Raw genomic sequence first — 20,614 nt, 5'->3', positions numbered from 1 at the left:
CAACACGATGAAAGTTTTTAACCGACACTAATAGGAGGATGTTTTTAATTCGACCGTATTATTTATTTTTTATGTATATTACCACATATTTGCATTGCGCACAATAAATTAACCAACAACTGCGTAGTGTCACTAGAAATAGACCTAAAATATGTATTTAGGAAATCGTTACTGGAATTATTTTTCAAAGCTATCAAACTAAATCATAAAATTACCAATTACTTTAAATTATAATTTACCAGAAACGTAACTGTCTGTTTAATAGTTAAAATAATTTTGTATAAGTACCTACATTCGCGTAAACAATTGAACACTTGGTCATATTAAACTCAAACAAAACTACACGCGAAGCAAAACACCAAAAAAAAAAACTATCAAAACCAATTCTAAAAACACAATTTTCACAACGCGAGACGTTACAAAACACATCATCAATATACTACTTACGGCAGCTCCCGAGGCGTCAGTGCGGACACTGAGCAGGCTGCTACTACGTGGCAGAGAGGTGTCTTGCACTGCCAGCAGGTCTATCTCCTTCAGCCACTCGTCTACCGGAGCCCCGCTGATGCGCAGGCATTCCAGACGAGACTCGTACTTCGCCTTCGACGTCTCGCTGCGGCGGATGCTGGAGCGCAGGTCGTCTAGGCGCACCTCCAGTTCGGGACCGTTAGGGTCGCTTGGGTCCACCTAGGGGGAAATAATTGAGGTTAGAATTTTGTTCTGTGTTCTTCGATTATAATTATTGGAAAATTCGCGAAATTTTTATCGGTTTAAGATATGAAAATAAGATTAAATAGGTGTACTTTGTTGACGTTGTTTTGATTAAATTTTTAAGTGATGAAAACGGGGTTTATATTTAGAACGAAATATTTGAAGATGTTTTAAAATATTTATTTTAATCAATATTATAATTTTTTCGTTTAGTTGCATCCTCAAAGTAAAAATACAAGAAACTTTATTATTTAGTAACCGATTAATGAACGCTCGAAACTTTTAAAAGCGTCGAAAATCTTCTCAAATTGGAATTAAAAACTGTAAAATCACCGACAAGAAGCTCACCAGCTTCCTGCAATAACGACATAAATATGACAGTTGTATTCCCATTGCGAAGAAACAAATCTCTTTGAAAGCTGAACGAAAGTGTAAAACGAGCGTTCAGTAAAAGTGGGTGTGAGTGAGTATGTGATGTGTGGCGCGGCTCGCGTAGTGATATTGACTGCAGTTTCAAGACCAGTCCTGGACATAGCATTATGAATACGATATCAGTGACCTCGAAGCACGACGCAGACATACAACTTGCACGTGGGAATCATCGGAAATACGACCAATTGAATTTTACATACGTCATTACAGTGACATTTGTTTTAGAAGGCATGAAATATTATTTAGAATTTTTTGTTAAGGAAAAAGTTTTTGAGAAAATTATTACTTGTGTTTTCGATCTTGTAATAAACTAAAACGTTTGCGTAATTACATATTTCGGACATTTTTATTAAAGATATTTAATTATCATTTGCGGGGCACGAAATGAGCACCTTGCTCTACTTAGAAAACCTTGTTCTTTAAATTCACAATCAATATGCCATCGAAACAGGTTGAGCGAAAGCGATCGAAAATATTTTAACATGACCAGTAACAAAATTAGAATCTCGATTAGAATTTAATGTTAAATAAATTCCGTGCCTAAAAAAAAAAAAAATTCCAGATACGGAATTAAAAAAAAACTGTAAAAAAATTGTTCTTACCTTCTGGCCAGCATCGCGCATGGCTTGGTAGAGATGCATCTTGCGGGTGGCGTCCCGGGCCAGGGCCGTCTCGCGAACGACGCGTGTGGCCCAGCGGCGGGCCTCTCCGGCTAGGGTCTGGGCCACAGACTCGTGCTCGATGGTCACGGTGTCAATAGGATCGTTGTCGCAAGCCTCGAACTCGTACTAAGCAGAGAAAGAATAAGTTATATTTGGTCTATAATATTTCCTAATATGGTGATACCACTACTCTAATATTTACTTTTAGATCTATTAAATAGCTAAATAAAGACCTTTTTATCCACCATCATACCATATTAGATGCTATTACAGTTCTATTTATTTCTTTTTAACTAAACGTATCTATAGGTACTTTGCTAGGGTCGAGACCAAAAACTCAAGACTAAACGTCCGAAAATACTATCGCTACGATTAATTTTCGGAAAAAAGTTACTAAATAATTAACCCAAATACTTTTAACCCCAGTAAAAAATTACTCATAAAAATGTAGTTACCAAAACCACAGAAGCCTATGTTCTATAACTATACTTAAATATCTGTTAATTATCGACAAACGGCTAGCTATCGACGAAAATGACATAGTTATTATACTTATTTTAAATATCAAACAACTCGATACTCGATAGTAGTGACTGTATACAATTTTGCTCCATGTTTTACTGGCCAGTCATATCATTTACCATTAAAATATTCGTGTTCGAAAAATGGACATACAGACATTTAAATAACTATTTTAATGTACGGAATATTTATAACTTAATTTGCAAAACAAACAAGCGAATTGTCGCATAACGAAGGCTTCATCAAAGGCCTATTAGTACTTATTATCGTAATTGTGTCTGATTGTGGCGGCCCTTAGAGTTCGCACTATACCTTACATTGTGTATAAACACAAACTTATATTAGTCATTAATTGTTTTATTTACTGCAGCTTGTAATTTTGTTCACATAACACAAAGCTTCTTTTTCTATTCCGTGGTTTTGCAAGTTTGTGATTCTTTCGCGCTTTTTGCTATATCTCTGTTCAAAGATTTAGTTAAGTAAGTTTTTTTATCGTCTGTCTAACAGAAATTAATACTGAGGTGCGATTTCCTTCTTCTATCAACTATCGACTACCTGTTATTGACAAATTTTGTATGAAAAACTTAAACTGTGTTAAACTATTTTCTTCATATCATTTGAAATGTCAAACGGTCGCTAATCCGTCGCGCTACTGCATACATCTACCAGGTACCTTGCTAAATAACTACTTCTTTCTATTTCTATCAATTTTCTATTGTTCTACAAGATATTATTTCCTACAGTTTGTAATTTAACCTGTAAACGCGCATCGCATACATTACCATTTAGACGTAGATGATGAAAAACACACGGCTTCAATACGAAGCAGTGTATATGAAATGAAAGTAATGAAAATGAAGAGAATAGATTTCTTAAAATAATGTATGTTGCACGCATTTTCTATAATTTCGTTATATGTAACGAATTACTGTCCTGGGCATGCGTTTGCTCTTGGTGTCATCGCCCGTTGTCGACACCATGTGTTAGTGTCGACAAGCAGATTGCACCGATATTGACTACTAATATAATATACAAAGAATTTATAATCGTTCTGTAATTGTTGCAATGTAAATAAAAAAAAAATATTTTACATTTTAAACATTGGCACAAAACTGTTTAAAAACGATCTGTAGTTACTAGATCTATCATCGACACTTAAGCACAAAAGCACTCGTAAAGAGTCGGCAAGAAATAGTCATGATTTTTTTATATTCTTATGATTTGGTCGTACTAGTTTTGATTTAATTTTCATTCGCCTCTAGAACGATTACAAATTCACGGTATATCACTGCAAAGATGAACATGAGAGTTTTTAAGACTCCATTTTCAGTGCTCTATCAAGTAATTTCAGAAATATTGAATTTAGAAGCCTTATTTAAACCACATGCAATGGGCCTAGCCTATAAAAGCTTCTTGCAGCAAAGCTAAAACCGACTCAACACTTTCATCATACGTGGTGAGATCATTACTATGATTCAATTTTTTCACAATTTAGAGCAACTTAATACAGCACTGAAAACGATCTCAAAATCATGAAACAGAAGTATTTGAAACCTCTGCCATCACAAATTCCTATCGCATTTCTATCACTGAAAATATTTAAGCAAGACTTATTCATAGACAAGCTTGCCCTGCAATGTATTCCCTATTCCCATGCACCTAAAGCCTATCTTCCTGCAACAAATCGGAGCGTCTCTTACCTGGATGTGCTGCTTCAGTACCGGATAATACAGGTACAGGCATTGCAGGTTATATTCCCTGGTCAACTGCTGCGCCTGGTCGCGGATCTTGCCGAACGAGTGTTGAGTTGCGGAGCAAGTGAGCAGCTCCGTACGACCCATGAGGGTGAGGAACTCAGACACCTTCTCATAGACTGCCGACTCCATGGACTGCATGCAGGTCTGCAGTTCTACCAGGAAGTAACGGTTCTGGAGAACGGGAGATACGTTAATATCTGTCTTTTTAAGTCTGGTTGGCCCCATTCGTTTAAAAAAAGATCCTTCCACTTAGTGGGAAATAAAAAAAAAATCAACTCTTAGTTACTGTATTAGCTTCAACAAACATGCAAACAACAAGCAAGAATATACAACTAGAGACGCGATTTCCTATCACTATTGACTAGCACTCCTGTTTAAAGAACTGATCTACCTGATTATTCAGGTACAATTTTTTCAAGTACATTTTAACTCCCAATAGTAAAAGTTTAGAAAATCGCATCTCAGATATTAAATATATAAACCACACAGATCAAAATTTGATTGAAATGAACACTGCAACATCCGCGGTGTCGTGATAACCACTACGCCACGGACATCGTAGGTTTATTTCGAATGTCGGACTGTTTTGTAGCGTATCACCAAGCTTAGTGTAACACACTCAGATACCGTCCTTTTACTCTCCCTCCTGTTTGCGTGACTATTACTATTGTATGTAATGACATAAATCGCAGCAGGGCTTTTTAATCTGTGCCTGTAGTGAAAAAGGATATAAAACTCCGATCTTTCGATGAGTTTTAAAATTTGAGAGCACTTATATCTCACTTTTGCAGTATTTTTTGTGTAAGGTGTTTCTTTTGCACATTGCTAATTCGTTTTTGAAGATAAACTATATCGGTTTTCACCAATTGATAGATTTTTTTTTTCTTAACACGCTGGTATACTTAACTCATTTTCGACAAAATGGGTCTTATACCCTTTTTCACTAGAGGCACCGAAATATTATAGAAAGTAGACGTACTACAATTACCTAAATTTTTTATTGGTTACAAAAATGTTGGGTTTTATGTTTAAAGGGATGTCTTTTGGAGATGAGGGGGATGAAAGAATAGGATTAGGGAGCAGGATTTTAGGAGAGACATGTTAAAACCTGAGAGTATGAATGAAAACATTGATATGGATGAAGTTCACAACAACCGCGGCAATAGCAGACAACCACCATTACGCCACGGAGGTCGACGAACTTCACATGAATGTCAGTCCAGTCAGGGCGTATTACTAAGCTACAAGTAAGACGTAATAGGTTGCACTGTTTGCTCTCCCTCCTGTTTCCCGTTCCTTTTATCATGTATCAATATAAGGAAATGCTGAAGGAGGTTTTCCTAAAATTAAAGCAGTTTAAAGCAGAAACTAAGGCTAAAGAGATTTTTCTAAAAGAAATTAGAAGAAACTCAATAGCACTATGCTCGATCAGTGAATCAAAACCAGCAATTATATACATGCCTTTAGATACAAGTAATCAATAAACTAAATTTTTTAAGGCATTTAAAAAAACGTTGGTAAATATTGCGTTGTCTTTACCTGGTGGGCGTTAGCAGCAGCAATGCTGAGGAGGTAGTCGTTCCTAGCTCCAGTCGACTTCTCCTCGAGCTGGTCGCGACGCGAGGACACCTTGGCGCTGTTCTTCTGCAGCGAAGTGATCGATTGGAAGAAGGAACCCTTCTTTTTCTTCAACCTATGACAAAACGATTCAAATTAACTGGGTTAATTTTTTTTATTGGACATTTCCCGCACTAAGAATCACTTTTTGTCGCGGAGTTTTACAAACATACAAACAACGTCCAACCAGATTCGAAACAATAATTTGTGGATCGCACAAATAATTGTTCTGAGTGGGAATCGAACCATGAACTGATGTATAAAATAAATTATAATTAAACAAAAAAAGAAAAAAAAATAATATGAATGTCGAAAAATATTCTTTAAGCCTTCCTATTTTCGGTTAAGGTCTAGGGCAAAAAATATTTTTCTGTTATTGTCCCTCGTTTGCTCAATCCTTAAAAATGATTAGTTTTTAAGGAGTCGGTGATTAGAGGTTGGTAACTCTGTACAAAATACAACAAAAAGTATTTTTGTACATACATAATATCACACCTTTTCCCATAGGGGTAGGCAGAGACCAAAAAACGTCACTTGGTACAATTCTTACAAACTTCCCTTGCCTCATGCACATCCTACACACACATAAGATATAGTCATACAGGATCGCTGGTTACGAGTACCACGCAGCTGACCTTTTTTCAAGACATCTCCGAGATATCAAATATTTTTGTAAACAGGAATAATAACGTGTGATTCGTCTCCTCTTTGGAAATACTTCATAAATAATGTTAGCTAAGACTAAACGTAGACAAGACGGTGGAACGGTAAATAATGCGGACATTGCGTATTACGGCAAAATTTCTCTTACGCTCTTTTGTATGTCATACTTCGATCTACCAAAAGGCGAACCTACAGTTCGCGTCTTCAAGACGTAAGCGACAATTTTTCAATAGCTCAATAGTCAAAACAAGTATTTTGTCAGCCTTAATCAAAAAGACCATTTCGGTATAGCAACAGGGTAAGTAATCATGTTACTTATGGTTTATAACCAGGCTTCGTTTGCCCCAAATAAGAGGAGACTGTACATACTATCTGGATGAATTTTTGGACATTTTGGCGATACTCCAAATGGAGCGGCGCAGTGGTAAGGTCATCTATAGGAATCGATATAACGCGACCAGTTTGAGCAGGATGTACTGCGAATTTGTACATACTCTGAGTTATATACGAAGGTATAGGAAGTAACGTAATAAAACATTACTCGCATAAAATAAGGGGCGAACATTTTGTCATGTACCAGAGAAGGTACTAAATTCTAGGCTACTATTGAGAATATTCTAGTAAAAATTCAAAACGCCCGAGTCGAGATTTAACTTGACAAACAAAATCAAGACGTTTGGATTAGTCGTATTGTACACTACAATCTAAGCGATGCGCAAATAGTTAAAAACGTTCAAACTGGCACTTAATTTAGTATTCATTTTTGAAAATATGAAAACTCGCAAAACAAAGGTTGTCGCTTATGATATTAGCTATCTTTGAGTTGCTAGTATTTTACAAATAACCCCGTATATACCGTACTACACAATGGCAGTGAAGAATACAGAATTTAAATATACTTGAAGATTTCTAAGAAGTCAGTCTTTCTACATTTCTTTATATTTAAAATGCTGAAACTAACGGACAAGTAACAGCTTTAGCCGACATCTTTGTGACTAAGAGCATGAAATATTGCACTACATTTTGTAACAATAATGTAGCAAAGCGAGCTGTAATGTAAAGAGAAAATTTGGAAAATTCATCGTAGAAGATGTAGGGCATTGTATCATTTTGGATGATTACTTTTAAGCCAAGCAACTTAATAAACAACCAAAATAAGTGATACTTATAATCACTACTACTATGATAAAGTCCCCTGCCCAGCATGTTTGTTTGAATCAAAGCTAAATATTTTTTCTGGACGGATTTTCGTGCTGTTTTCACCAGAGTAATTTTCGAGGAAGGTTTGAGCGACGCACATACGATGTAAGGGTCGCACGTCAGGGCGCACGACTAGTAATATTATGAAAACAAAAAGAAACAAAGAATAGAATTTAAAAACCGAAACAATCTTAAAACGGAAACAAACAACCAAAAAGACAATAAAATTAAACAAGAGTATTCGTGTGTGTGACAATATTTCTACAGGTATGAAACCAGAAACAACTCGTATTCCGCTTTTTATAAAACATACGTCATAATATTACTAAGAAAGATCTGTTTCAGTAGATATGTTATGAACAAGCATATCTCCTTTGCACAAACATTTATACGGACTTTAATAAAAATAGAAAGAGTCTAACAGATAATGAAAATGTAAAATGATATCTTTTACAAATAACAATTCTATTATTCTCTTTAGTTTATTATTGTTTTGATATATTTCTCGATTTATTAGAAATCTATTTGATGTTGTTTATAAGATATTTCTTTTTAAAATTGTTATTAATTGTCAATAATATCATGTTCTAATTGAAGAGAAAACTCTTTTATTTGTTTAAAGATATCGAGTTTCGTTTTCATTGTATTTACTAAATTGTTTCTTTCGATTGTACATAATTGATGTCTTACTAACTAGGTATCCAAGAAAAACGTAAATCTTTAATATAAAATAAGTCAACTGGCTACTATCGAGCAAGACTCGGAAATCGAACCCGAGACTACGTGATCATCAGTCGTACCTACTATCACACAGATGACAGATGCAGATAATTTACTACTAGGTACTAGTAAATACTCTACTGATGGTAATTACTAGTAGTAATTATTAGTTGTACTAGAACATATCTCCCTTTTAAAACATGTGTTACACCGGTTCTTCGTGTACTTACTTCTCCTCAATGTCCTTAGCCTTGTCGCGGACGTCATGAGCGGTGTGCTCCTCATCGAAGTACAGCTTCTTGGTCTTGTCTACGTCCACCACGGTCAGTTGCAGCTCCTTGTGGGCTTGGGCCAGGGAATCCGTGCACTGGACAGGAAACATGGAGTTAGTCATAAAGAATTACTATTGATTACTATGTGAATTCGAATAAAACACAGTTTGTAGGATTTCATAGCTATTATTATTATTTAAAGTAAAGTTTCTTCGTTTCTGAGTTAAGGTATACAAATATAAAATTAAAACAGCAGTGTTATTATGTAAATAACACCCCAGTTTGGAGATACTTTCATCTTATGTAATATTAAAATTATTTAATCAGAATCACCATTATCATTTAAAAATTAGCGACTTTCAATCTCTGTATCGAGTCATTATCGACATTTCCTTATACTAAATAAATTGGGTATTGAGTATCAAACGAACTTTTATTTCTTGAATAGTTTCAATTGTCAAACGCTCTTTCTTTTATAAGACTGCAATTAGATATTGTAGACAGTTGGAGTAGCTATAGAGTATGCAATAAAAGTGTTGCAAATTATTGTTGAACGCGACTGTCAACAGTTTGTTATGAGTTTTTACAACAACTAAGTCGGGACTGCAACCTTTAATATTGCTAAAACAACACGTAAAAACTTTCAAAGTTTGAAAATTAATATAGTTACTATAATTTTAAAAGCATCTGCTTTCACATTTGAACTCTCAAGAGCATCTAAGTCTTAACTAGAAGTGAAACAAAACTTCAGTGAAAGTGAGAGTCACGTTACGTACAACAAGTAAATGCGCTTTCAGTTTCATCTCAACTCTGTAGTTCTATAACTTGATTAAAAACATTTAATACTATCGTGTCGAGTTTGTATCGATAATTTTGTAAATTGTTGATGTAGACTCGATCACTTTTCGATAACGACTCGATCGTGTCCTTATGACGACTCGATTACTACTCTGCAATTTGATAGTGTTTTTGAAATTTTAAATTTTTTTCCGAAATTGCTATAACTAGCTGGATAGTGTTTCGTAATCCCCCTTCTATCTGAGGCTTAATACTTAGCCTCAAACTATCGGAAATTATGCCGGATGTTAATCAACAAACATGAGGACATCTGTCAGCCAATCATCGAACAGTGATTACAGTCCAAGATGACCATATGTTACCATGAAATGTATATAGGTACGTCGTTAATTCGATTCCCAAACCTATTGGAACTAGATTGGAATCTGGCAGACATTATAGAAACACTGAATATGTAGATTGAGTCTAAAGCCTATACAGAAGATGATTGAAAACTGATTAAATCTGTTTCGAGAATATCGGGTCATAGTTACTCGAAAACAGATGTAGAGAGAATTTAACTATAAATCATTTGAAAGGAAAAAATAAGTTATTTGCTTATGATATATGTACTAGCTTTCTCCCGCGAATTTCTGCGCATGAAAATATTTCCCGGAATAAAAAGTATCCTATTTGTCCAGGTTATAAATAATCTGTGTATCGAATAGACGTATAGTTTTAGATGTGATTGAGTCATAAAGAAATTTTCGCACTTATAACATTTGTATGTATAGAATTATAGATATAGTGTCGTTGGTTAATGGTCACCCCAGTTTCAAACCAAATAAGCAACCTGACGTAAATTAACGACTGTTAACTGAATCCGCAACAAAACGTGGCGACTTTTCAGCCTTTTGAAACACGGTGAGCACTAAAACATCCACGGATTGTCCTCGGTAAAAGTTGCTTAACTCGCTGATGAAATTATAAGACCCTATTTAAAAACTAGTAAACTGTCTAAATGTTGTAAAGATGAATGACCGCTGAATAGTTAAAGTTTCTATGTATCGGAAGACATATAAAAGCCAGTATAAAGCTAGCCAAGTTGATGTCTTGGCGACAGTACAGTCACCCGGGCGTCCGGTGGCTACAAGAGATGTAGTCATACAATAGTAAAGTTGAAACTGACTTGTTATGTATTAGTTTGTAGTAAACTTTTGTGTAGATTGTTTAAGTTTGGAGGAAATTAACAGGTTTATTTATTAAGCCTTAGATGAAACTATTGTTGCAGAATTATTTTAATAAAACATTGCTGCAGCAAAAAATAAGGCATACCCCTGGCTCATTTTTTGCTTCGCTCTTGCTCTTGACGGATAGACAAATTAAAAATAGTTAATGTATGTAATTCCTAGTTTCCATGAAATGGCCTAAATGGTAATTTAGATAAAATGCTTTAAATGGAAGGGAGCTAATGACGTCATACGCTGCTACTAAACGTCATATACTACGATGACGTCACTTTCTAATCTACGTAATTATTAAATTGAACAAAACAAAAAAGTCCAACTTTAAAAAGTAAGTAATAGTCCACATTCCTATTAATCTTTATTTACATACATAGAAATTGTTTCTATATATACAACCATCAAACTACAAAATACTCACACGGTACTATTTCGAAACAATTTATAAAAATTACGCTCCATACATTGCCGTGTTGAAAACATCTAATCGTGAGTCTGAATTATAAATACGTTTTAAACGTCCTCGCCTGCTAGTTAGACACTTAATAACACACCAATTGCCACGATTATACCAATTTTCCCAATACTTAATAGTTAGAAACTCATAATGAGTGCAAAGCGATTTGTTTCATACAAAGCGGTAAGGGCGCGCAGTGTTTGAAACATAACGTAACTCTGAAACTTTAATAAGGCTTTATTTTAAGGCGTGGTTTTAGAAAGTTTTCTAATAAGTCCGAAGTATTATTAGTCTATAATTAAAATTAGTATGTAGGTGTTGTGCCCACTACTCCAGACATTTGTCCTTGAATGGAAAATTATTTCTCGATAATAAAGTGGTGGGTTGCTTGAAGCTTATAGCGAAAGATATTGATTCGTTATTTGAGATATTATTATCTCCTATAAATATCTTACAAAATTTATTTTGTATAAGGTATATTAGTAAAGATACTTTATGTATATATCCGTTCGTTCTCGCACGGAACATAGATATACATAGATAGAAAATCCCGGTTCCGGGAAGATATCTCCCGAGGTTTATTACATGGCGAGAAACTTTCAATATGTGCACACTTGTAATATTTGTGTTCAAGAATATTTAAAGAAAATGATAAGTCTTGAAAAATAACCTCCAAAAATATTTTTTACCAAATGATAACGATAGAAATTTCAATTGTCTTTAAAAAGAATTCGATGTCCTATAATCAAAGTGCTTTAAAAAGGAAATAATCAAAGATGGCGGTCCAATTGCCCCGCGAATATCATAGAGTAGATACCAATTTTATAAACGTATGTCGTACAAAACACAGCAATTTACTTCAATCGCTAAACGGTGACTTGAGAATTTAATATTCTGAAGAACGTCATACTATATGACCGACACGTATGGATTTCCTTTTTACCTCAAATTACAGCAAAAAAGCAATAATAAAAAGGATTTGTTTGTCTATTAAAAGTCCCGATTAAACCAAAATTTACGTTAATTATCGTTCAAGAGCAATCAACAAACATACAAATCGATTGTTCAAAAACAAAGTGACAGAAATAGGAAATGAAAAATTGTACGCGAGTAAAGCCGCGAGGATCGGCTAGTTCAATACAAATGTCGTGTGAAACCGTCACATGGACATCTACTCGTAGAGTCGTGTCTTCTATGATGCCATTGACTCGGGCCGCATTTGACGCGGAACCTTCGAAGCGGTTGCAACAATGACACACCCTTTCTACAACATGATTTACAAATACACCGTGCTCGTACAAGACGGTTATGAGATTGTCAAGAAAAGTTTCACTTTCATCGTTCGTAAGACTAGTTGCAAGTGCAAATGCAAATTTATTATGTAATTTCGAGATTCTAAAGCGATATCAGTGGTCAATAATAATTATGGAGGATACGAGTGAGAAGAAATTAATAACGCCAGATTTAACTAAGTTGCGGAAGGAGCAGTATAATAAGATAATACGGTGTTTGACGTCAATTGGGAGTTTTTGTCGAAGAGCCTTTTGGACCATTTTCACGTGCGAATCTTCAAATGATGATGAAACATGAAGCTGTGTGTTTTGGAGGTGGCAAATGTGATGTGATGCTGATATCAAGGACAGTGCACTTGTAGTTTCACGACCTGTCGTTAGGCGTACATCGTAGCGTAGGTACCACTTGTGACACTCAATAAATATTATGTAGAATTTCTGTGTTTTATTTGTTTGTTTTTCAGAATCCTTGATTTGCCTTTGCTATATTGGATTTAATAAGCTTAAATTTAGTTTATGTGATATAAATCTTATCATAATCTAATCTAATCTTTCCATCTTTAAAAAGAAGTTAGAATATTATTTTTTGATAAAAAATATGAGTGTCTATTTAAAATTTTGAGATATAAAATTGACCAAGGCAAATGTATTCCCAGTTTGTGTTTGTGTTGTGTTTTAGATTACAAGGTTCATTGTGGAAATGAAAAGTAAGTAACGTAAGTATTTAACCGATTAAAAACCGCAGTATTTATTGAGATCTTTGAAACGTATAGTTATTTTAATTGAAAAAACACTAATAGTACATTAAGTTAATATTTTTCTATGGCACGAAATGGTAAAGTGAAACTTAGATTTTCAACATTACTATGCAAGGCGAAAGTTTAGAAGGTATATGTGACTCGACTCGTGGCATTTTCTTATCTTACAAGTAATTAGTAGCCGCTGTCAATTTGTTCAAGCCTTCTGAAGGCTCTTGATATACCTGACTTTAGTGCTGCTAGATAGATTTAAGTGAGTGTCTGGACAATTTTTAAGCAACTTTACTTTTTTGCTGGTCGTCAATATTGCCCCTTTGTCTATCAATTAATAATCTGTTATTTTTTATGTCAGATAATTGCAACTCCTTTCAAGCGTTCAGCGAAGTGAAACTGTACTTGATGAAAGAAGTGAAAATGTACTTGATGTAAAAGATTTAGGCAAATTTATAAATCGTAAAAGTTATTTATCGAAAATTTTTGATATGACTATCTCGACAGCAACTACGCATAAGGTCGTATACAAAATAAGGCAAGTTTACAGTACGGGCGTTTAAAGTTTACTTTTGTCATATTTTAAAAAAGTGAAAGAAATTTTCATTATAATGACGCTTATAATTAGTGGTACCTACATATCATCTTTATACAAACAGCATTGATAGAAAATGAATTGTAATTAATGTAAAAATACTGAAATTATATACTTACGACTATATGCGTAGGGATGCAAGTATTATATTATAGAGTTACGACGAGTTACGACGATATGCGTAGACCAAAGTTGTCTTACCTTCAAGTTACGTCGGGTTACTACCTTATGCGTGGCTAGAAATTTACATACCGGAAAGATGCAAATTTTTACGACTTTAGTCGTGGTACTTAAACATATTAAAAAAATCATTTTTTTATTGTTTCAAATCAACTTTATTATTAATTCACAACTACCAACCGAAATTTGAGGGTAAGTCATAATATTAAGTTTTAGACCTGAGTTATAATTTGAGGTAGATAACTTTAACATTGAATAAAATAAACAGTCAAAGGAATCCTAAGTATTATTATATTATATCAGACAATAAATCACTCGTATCATGGTTATAAAAGATAAAAATATTTTTTGGACGACAACTTTAAGCAATTTTCCACTAACATAAAAATAACAGTTTTGCTTAAAATATAATCAGTCTTTAATTATTATTTAGTTTGGACTTATCGAATAATCAGTCAAAATTATGCCTTCAGCTTTATTTGCACTCAGTGCTTTACAATGAAAATTCAAAAAATTTAAATTATGTTAACGTTACCAGGGTATAGATTTATATGATCTTCTAAAGATCGTTATAACCTCAAAAGATATGTTTACCAAATGCTGTAATGGCGTCTCGATCAAGCAGCACTCAGAGTTGGTTACATCTGCTCTAGCGGCTTAAGCTGTACAAAGGCTCTAGTGTTTGCTGTTGTAGACTTCAAGGTTTTGCAGTTGTGGCATAGGAGTGCTTCAATAAAACTGTTTTGGTCGCATCCTAGCGTTTTACTTGTAATTTTAGGGGTCAGTCGTTGATTTTAAAATAGTTTGATAGTCAATTCATAGTATGATTCTTTGAAAACAGTTGACAGACTGAACCACCACTTCACCTAATGTAAATATTAAATATAATAACTTTGAGCTCTATTATAAAGGTATATTACTCGGTTATAGATGTATAGTTACAAGAACGATAGTTCATGCTATTAAAACGCTTTGTTGTGTGCTTTTTTGGTGCTTTAACATAATTCTGTAATCCCCATGGCTGTAAAAATGTTTCGAATGATACCTTCTACATTTATTTGCCGTACAAAAGCCATATAAATATCTGATATAACGCTCAAGGCGCTATTAAAGACCTACGCAACTCTTTTATAAATGAGTAATACCTAGTGTATTGAACCCTGAAAAAATCTGTTATATAACCTAGGGCATTACAAAAAGCTTAGTTACGCTCTTGAGCGCTATAGAAGCAACGCATAACTCCGTTTAAACTCCTTTATCTCCTAAAGTACCCTTATACATTTAACGGTGTTATAGAAGACTCCATTAACTCTATTATACTTCCCTAGGCTGTCTAGCGACGCATGTTACATACTCATATATCACTATAAGTCATCTGGTTCCTACTAAACGGCTACTGTCCCGCTTAGCTGTTAAAGGGTTTTTTAAATAGCTACCATACAATTTATAGAAAATTGTACAGCATTTGAATGACTCTTATGTAACTATCAGGCTGTATAACGACTGTATAAGCAGCTTGTGTGCTAGTTGGGTTGTATTACATCTTGAACTGAGCGAGTATTATGTAAATCATTTAATGCCAATAGTACCTCTTGAGAACTTTTCCTGGCATCATTACAATTACCGTTCCTTGTTAGCGATATGTCGACTATTGACTTGTACAAATTCCAATTATGACCGGATTCACCTTAAACAGGTTCTAAAAAATAATAATAACAATTCAATAATCACTACAGCAAATAAAAATGGTTCAAAATATTAAATTTATTCATAATTTTAGCAAATACATAATGTCATAAAGTCTTATTTAATATATAGTTCGATTCATAACGTCGTATGTTCTAGATACGACTATTGTTACTGAGATTTGGTTATTTCATAACGACGCATACAGAGGTAAGTATTAGTTACGACCCCTAACTTTCAGAAATGAACAACGCATAACGTCGTAACTATAATGTTACGACGTTATGCGTGGGACTAGCTTAAAATTATAAATATTAAAAGAACTACTTAAACGTAAGAAAATATCTAATTTAACAACTTTGTATTGCGTTATCATTTAGAGTGTTTCATAATTAAACAATCAAATATCAACCAAAACTTACCGATTCGACGGGATTCATTGGAGGTTATGTTATTATTGTCATTAAGTGCTAATTTAAAAATTCTTGATGATCGTAGGTTGCTTATTTTGATTATATATAATAATAATATATATTACAACATAAATCACATCAAAGTTCTTATTGTTTACTTATTTACTTAAAATACTTTATCGCACGCGCTGTCAGTGACATACGACCGCGGTAACTGACTGTGATTGGTCAAGAACGAACCAATAGCGTAACGCATATCGTCGTATATCGAAATGCTACCGTATGCGTGGTAACTTTCGAAATATACGACCATATGCGTTAATGAAACTCGTTAATTAAAAGTAATTTTACTATTCTGATTTCAGGAATCTATTAAACTCATACCCGTAATTATGATAGTATAAAAATTGGATTTTCGATGAAAATAGTGTTCCGACCTTATGCGTGGTTGCTGTCGACTTGTTTAACAATTCCGTTAACTTTTTTTCAAATAATTACAACTGCTTTTAACTATTCGGTGAAGCGAAACTTGTACTTGTGATATAAAAGATTTAAGCAAATTCAAAAATGTTGTTTAATAAATAGAAATAGAGAATTTATTAGAGCACATTTGTTTTGCCTTTTGATAATACACAACTAGTACATAAACAAGTAGCGGTTAACCGCAATTAATTATTTTACCAAAATAATCCGTTATAATGATGGCATTTAATGTTTATGCATCAAATTGTAATTTCATTAACGGGGCATCGAAGCTCTCGTTTCAATTCAATTTAATCATCCTGCATTTTACATTACAGCATATTATTATACCAGGAATCATGCGAATACTGTATTTTAATAGTTAAAATATTTTGCTGAACGTTAATGGCGAATATTGCAGATAGCTGAAGTGCTTTATCGGGGTTAATATTCAGATATTTTAGTTTGTCTGAGCGAGTATGTGAAATGTGGAGGTACTTTTTTGTAGCTGTATTTGTAGCAGTAATCTCCCAATTATGTTGCAGAATTGTTAAGCTATTGACTTTTGAAGGGGAGATTTATAACATCATATCAGGCGTAATTTTATATACTAAATGCTCGTCACTCGATAGTTATCGGTAGTCTACGAAACATGTACATCTATACTAATATTATAAAGCTGAAGAGTTTGTTTGTTTGTTTGTTTGAACGCGCTAACCTCGGGAACTACTGGTTCGATTTGAAAAATTCTTTCAGTGTTAGATAGCTTATTTATCGAGGAAGGCTATAGGCTATATAACATCACGCTACGGTCATTAGGAGATGAGCAGCAACGAAAAACGTTACAAAAACGGGGAAAATTTTGACCCATTCTCTTAGGTGACGCAAGCGAAGTTGCGCGGGTCAGCTAGTTCCTGATATAATTCACGGATTTGACAGATGGAATGAAAATACAGAAATCTTCTTATTTCAAGTTAATAATAAAAGAAGAAAAGTAAGAAAGTAGAGTATAGCCTTCAAATGAAACTGTCAGTAAGGTCTTTGAACAACTTTTGACTACTATATATTTCACGGCTACACAAAATTAATGCAGTAGTGCGCTAGTTGAAGTTCGGCGTAGCGCCGTCGTAGAACAGCTACGGCGTAGACAGTTAGTTTGTCGTAGAGTTTGAAACGGCTACAAAAATGTAAATCTTTTGAAGAGATTTTGAAAAAATAGAGTCAATTGTTTATGGCTACGCAGTCTTGATAATTGTCTTAAAGATATAGTTTTTTTTTTCAATCAATCAAAACTTAAAGTAGAAAGCAAAATATTTTATTATGGATTTATTATGAAATTTTAAGAAATATAAAACCATTCCGTTCCTGTCATAAAAAAATATTCTCTACAGACGTTTCCACCAATAATTCTTCAATACTGAATTGCCAGTACAATTAAGTTTATTTCCCTCATATTTTCCCACAATTTACCATAATTTATTGAATCATTGAAATTTAATAACGGCGTGACATAATTGTTTCCATTTATCTCTTACAAAGGGCAGCGAGCATCAGCGAACATTTCATCATATTCGCACATCCACGATTAATCTTAATAAATTCGCAAATAGTCGGGAATAAACTACGCTGAACTCGAGTAAGCCGATATGGCGCTTAAGCCGCTTCGCTTTTACGTCGAAATGTTTGCATCGAATAAATTTCAGCAATTATTATAATAACTCAAAGAGAGAAGGGCTTTTTTAATACGTGTTTATGTTCCAGGAATTACGCATATTCTAGTTTTACCAGACCTAGTTGAGCTTTCGTGGTATTAGCTGAAATAATTGAAAACCTTAGAGTTTGTGTTCTGAAAGTTCAGTAGCGGGGGTGTATGTAGGAATTCAGGAAATTCTATATAGTTACTTTGCTTCAGCAATCGGAAAACACAAATACTACCTACCACATACCCATTTTGAAATAATTTTAAGCGTTCAAGGAACACTCATATCGCAATTATGAAATCTATTTTCGAGTTAAAAAATATTAACGGAAGTGAAATTATTTGGAAAATTTTATAATTGCATAATTTCATTGAATTTTAGTGTGAAAAGTGTAAAATATGATATCGAAATATAAAACTGTCTGAAACTGAAGTATTCATGGAATTTTATAATTATGAAATTTTAATATTTAATTTCGAAAATTCATGGAATTACCGTACCTGCAGTCTTATTAATTTCCGGCTGATTGAATATTTTAAATGACTACTCATATTACTCGTATGTTTTACTAAATTATTATCACATTTTTAAACAACCAATAGACTATTAATACGTTAAATAATACTTTTTAAGCACAAAGAAAAAAATTCAATAATTCGTAATCAAAATATCCTTAATTTCGTAAACTTTTTACAAAGTATTTAAAATAGTCATTGATTGTATTCTTTGACCGTTTCTAAAAAACAGCTTATGAGAAGAGACGGCAAGTAAATCACGGCTTGCTCTTTTAAAGAGTAGACTAATTAGACAACTAGCTGACCCGCGCATCTTCGCTTGCGTCACATAAGAGAGAATGGGTCAACATTTTCCCCGTTTTTGTAACTTTTTGTAACTGGTACTCTGTTCTTATTGGTAGTAGCGTGATGATATATAGCCTATATCCTTCCTCGATAAATGGACTATCTAACACAGAAATTTTCAGATCGGACCAGTAGTTCCTGAGATTAGCGCGTTCAAACAAACAAACAATCAAACAATCAAACAATCAAACAATCAAACAATCAAACAATCAAACAATCAAACAATCAAACAATCAAACAATCAAACAATCAAACAATCAAACAATCAAACAATCAAACAATCAAACAATCAAACAATCAAACAATCAAACAAACAAACTCTTCAGCTTTATAATATTAGTATAGATAATCGTCCATCGTCCAACCATCTTCAATACAAATTACATCCCATCTTTGGAACATATCGAATGACGTCATCAATATGGGTACTGAGTTCGTTGATGCAGCCCTGCAGCAGGTAACTTGATACTCCCGACTAATGAGCACGGTTATGTCATGTGATAGCAGATAAATAACAAGTTATTATAACGATGTATGAGATTATTATTTTTATCTGATAGTTAATTAGGGGACAATAATATTTTCTATTGAACACACACATTATGCGATAGTCATAATTGTTATGAATACCGTATCGTGTCGTGTAAAAATATATAAAATGAGATTTAATATATTTTCACTTTAAGTAAAGACAATTAATATATAAAAGTCGAAATGTTTTGCTGTGTCGTTTATGTATCATTTAATATGCTGTTTCATAAATTGTTGGTCTTGTTTGCGTCTAAACACTATTATATTATTGTGGAACAGACAGTGGGGAACAACTGGTACCAAATGAGGGTGGCCTTAGCCCAGCAGAGGGACGATAATCGGCAAAAAATTGTATATTTACTAAACTAGCTTTGATCTGTTTTGAGTTTAGACCTAACTACATTAAAATGCTAAATTAAAAGAAACCTAAACGTGAAATAAAGTCCAATTAATAACTAGAACGGATAAGAAATTCTAGACTATTAGAAAAATTCCCTTACTATTTTTTATTAGAAACGCACACATACAAGATTTTAATATCCATCAAAGAGATTTCATCCCTTTTGCAAATCAAAGGTTTTATCAAATCCATCTTAATTAAATGAGATTTCAAAATGATTAGTTTTATTTCTAGGAATCGTGAGCAAGAAATATTCATTTCTATCTTTCCAAAGCTATACAAATTTACTAACCCGGAATGTAGTAAAAGATTTACTTTTCAATCAGTCTGCTTGTATTTAAGTTGAAATCTAATTTTAATAAAGTAGGTAATTTGAAATCTGATTTTCATAAGTAGCTACAAAAACTCATAACTTAAAATTGAGAGTCTCCTGTGTATTCTACGTTAGTTTAATTCCAAGTATCTTTAGAAATCTATTCTAAGATCTGTGGGTTAAGCAACCCTTGGCGCGGTCACTCCACAGATGGGTGACCGCATAGTGGTATTTGAACTGGGCGTCTCCGTGCTTCGGAGGGCACGTAAAAAGTCGGTCCCGGTTGTTATCTACTACGATAACAGTCGTTAAGCCATGTCAAAGGCATTCGGGCTTGAACAACTTTGACACTAGGTTGACCACTAACCATACGATAAGAAGAAGTATTTATTAAAATAA

General features: G+C 33.7%; 1 protein-coding gene across 3 annotated transcripts in view; it reads right to left on the bottom strand.

Annotated features, from left to right (window-relative positions):
- nwk (FCH and double SH3 domains nervous wreck) overlaps positions 1-20,614 on the bottom strand; it is a 147,383-nt gene that overhangs the window by 13,579 nt on the left and 113,190 nt on the right. For all 3 annotated transcript variants that reach the window (XM_076134628.1, XM_076134629.1, XM_076134630.1), the window contains 5 exons: positions 8,515-8,651; positions 5,624-5,777; positions 4,028-4,255; positions 1,746-1,931; positions 448-687 (listed from right to left, as the gene is read on the bottom strand). In XM_076134628.1, coding sequence (XP_075990743.1) covers positions 448-687; positions 1,746-1,931; positions 4,028-4,255; positions 5,624-5,777; positions 8,515-8,651 — 945 coding nt within the window. The remainder of the gene's footprint in view (positions 1-447; positions 688-1,745; positions 1,932-4,027; positions 4,256-5,623; positions 5,778-8,514; positions 8,652-20,614) is intronic.

This window comes from Anticarsia gemmatalis, chromosome Z, assembly GCF_050436995.1.
Source record: "Anticarsia gemmatalis isolate Benzon Research Colony breed Stoneville strain chromosome Z, ilAntGemm2 primary, whole genome shotgun sequence".
Classification (NCBI taxonomy): domain Eukaryota; kingdom Metazoa; phylum Arthropoda; class Insecta; order Lepidoptera; family Erebidae; genus Anticarsia; species Anticarsia gemmatalis.
Note: the sequence above shows the minus strand (reverse complement) of the source record. Positions and strands in the feature narration are given on the sequence as shown.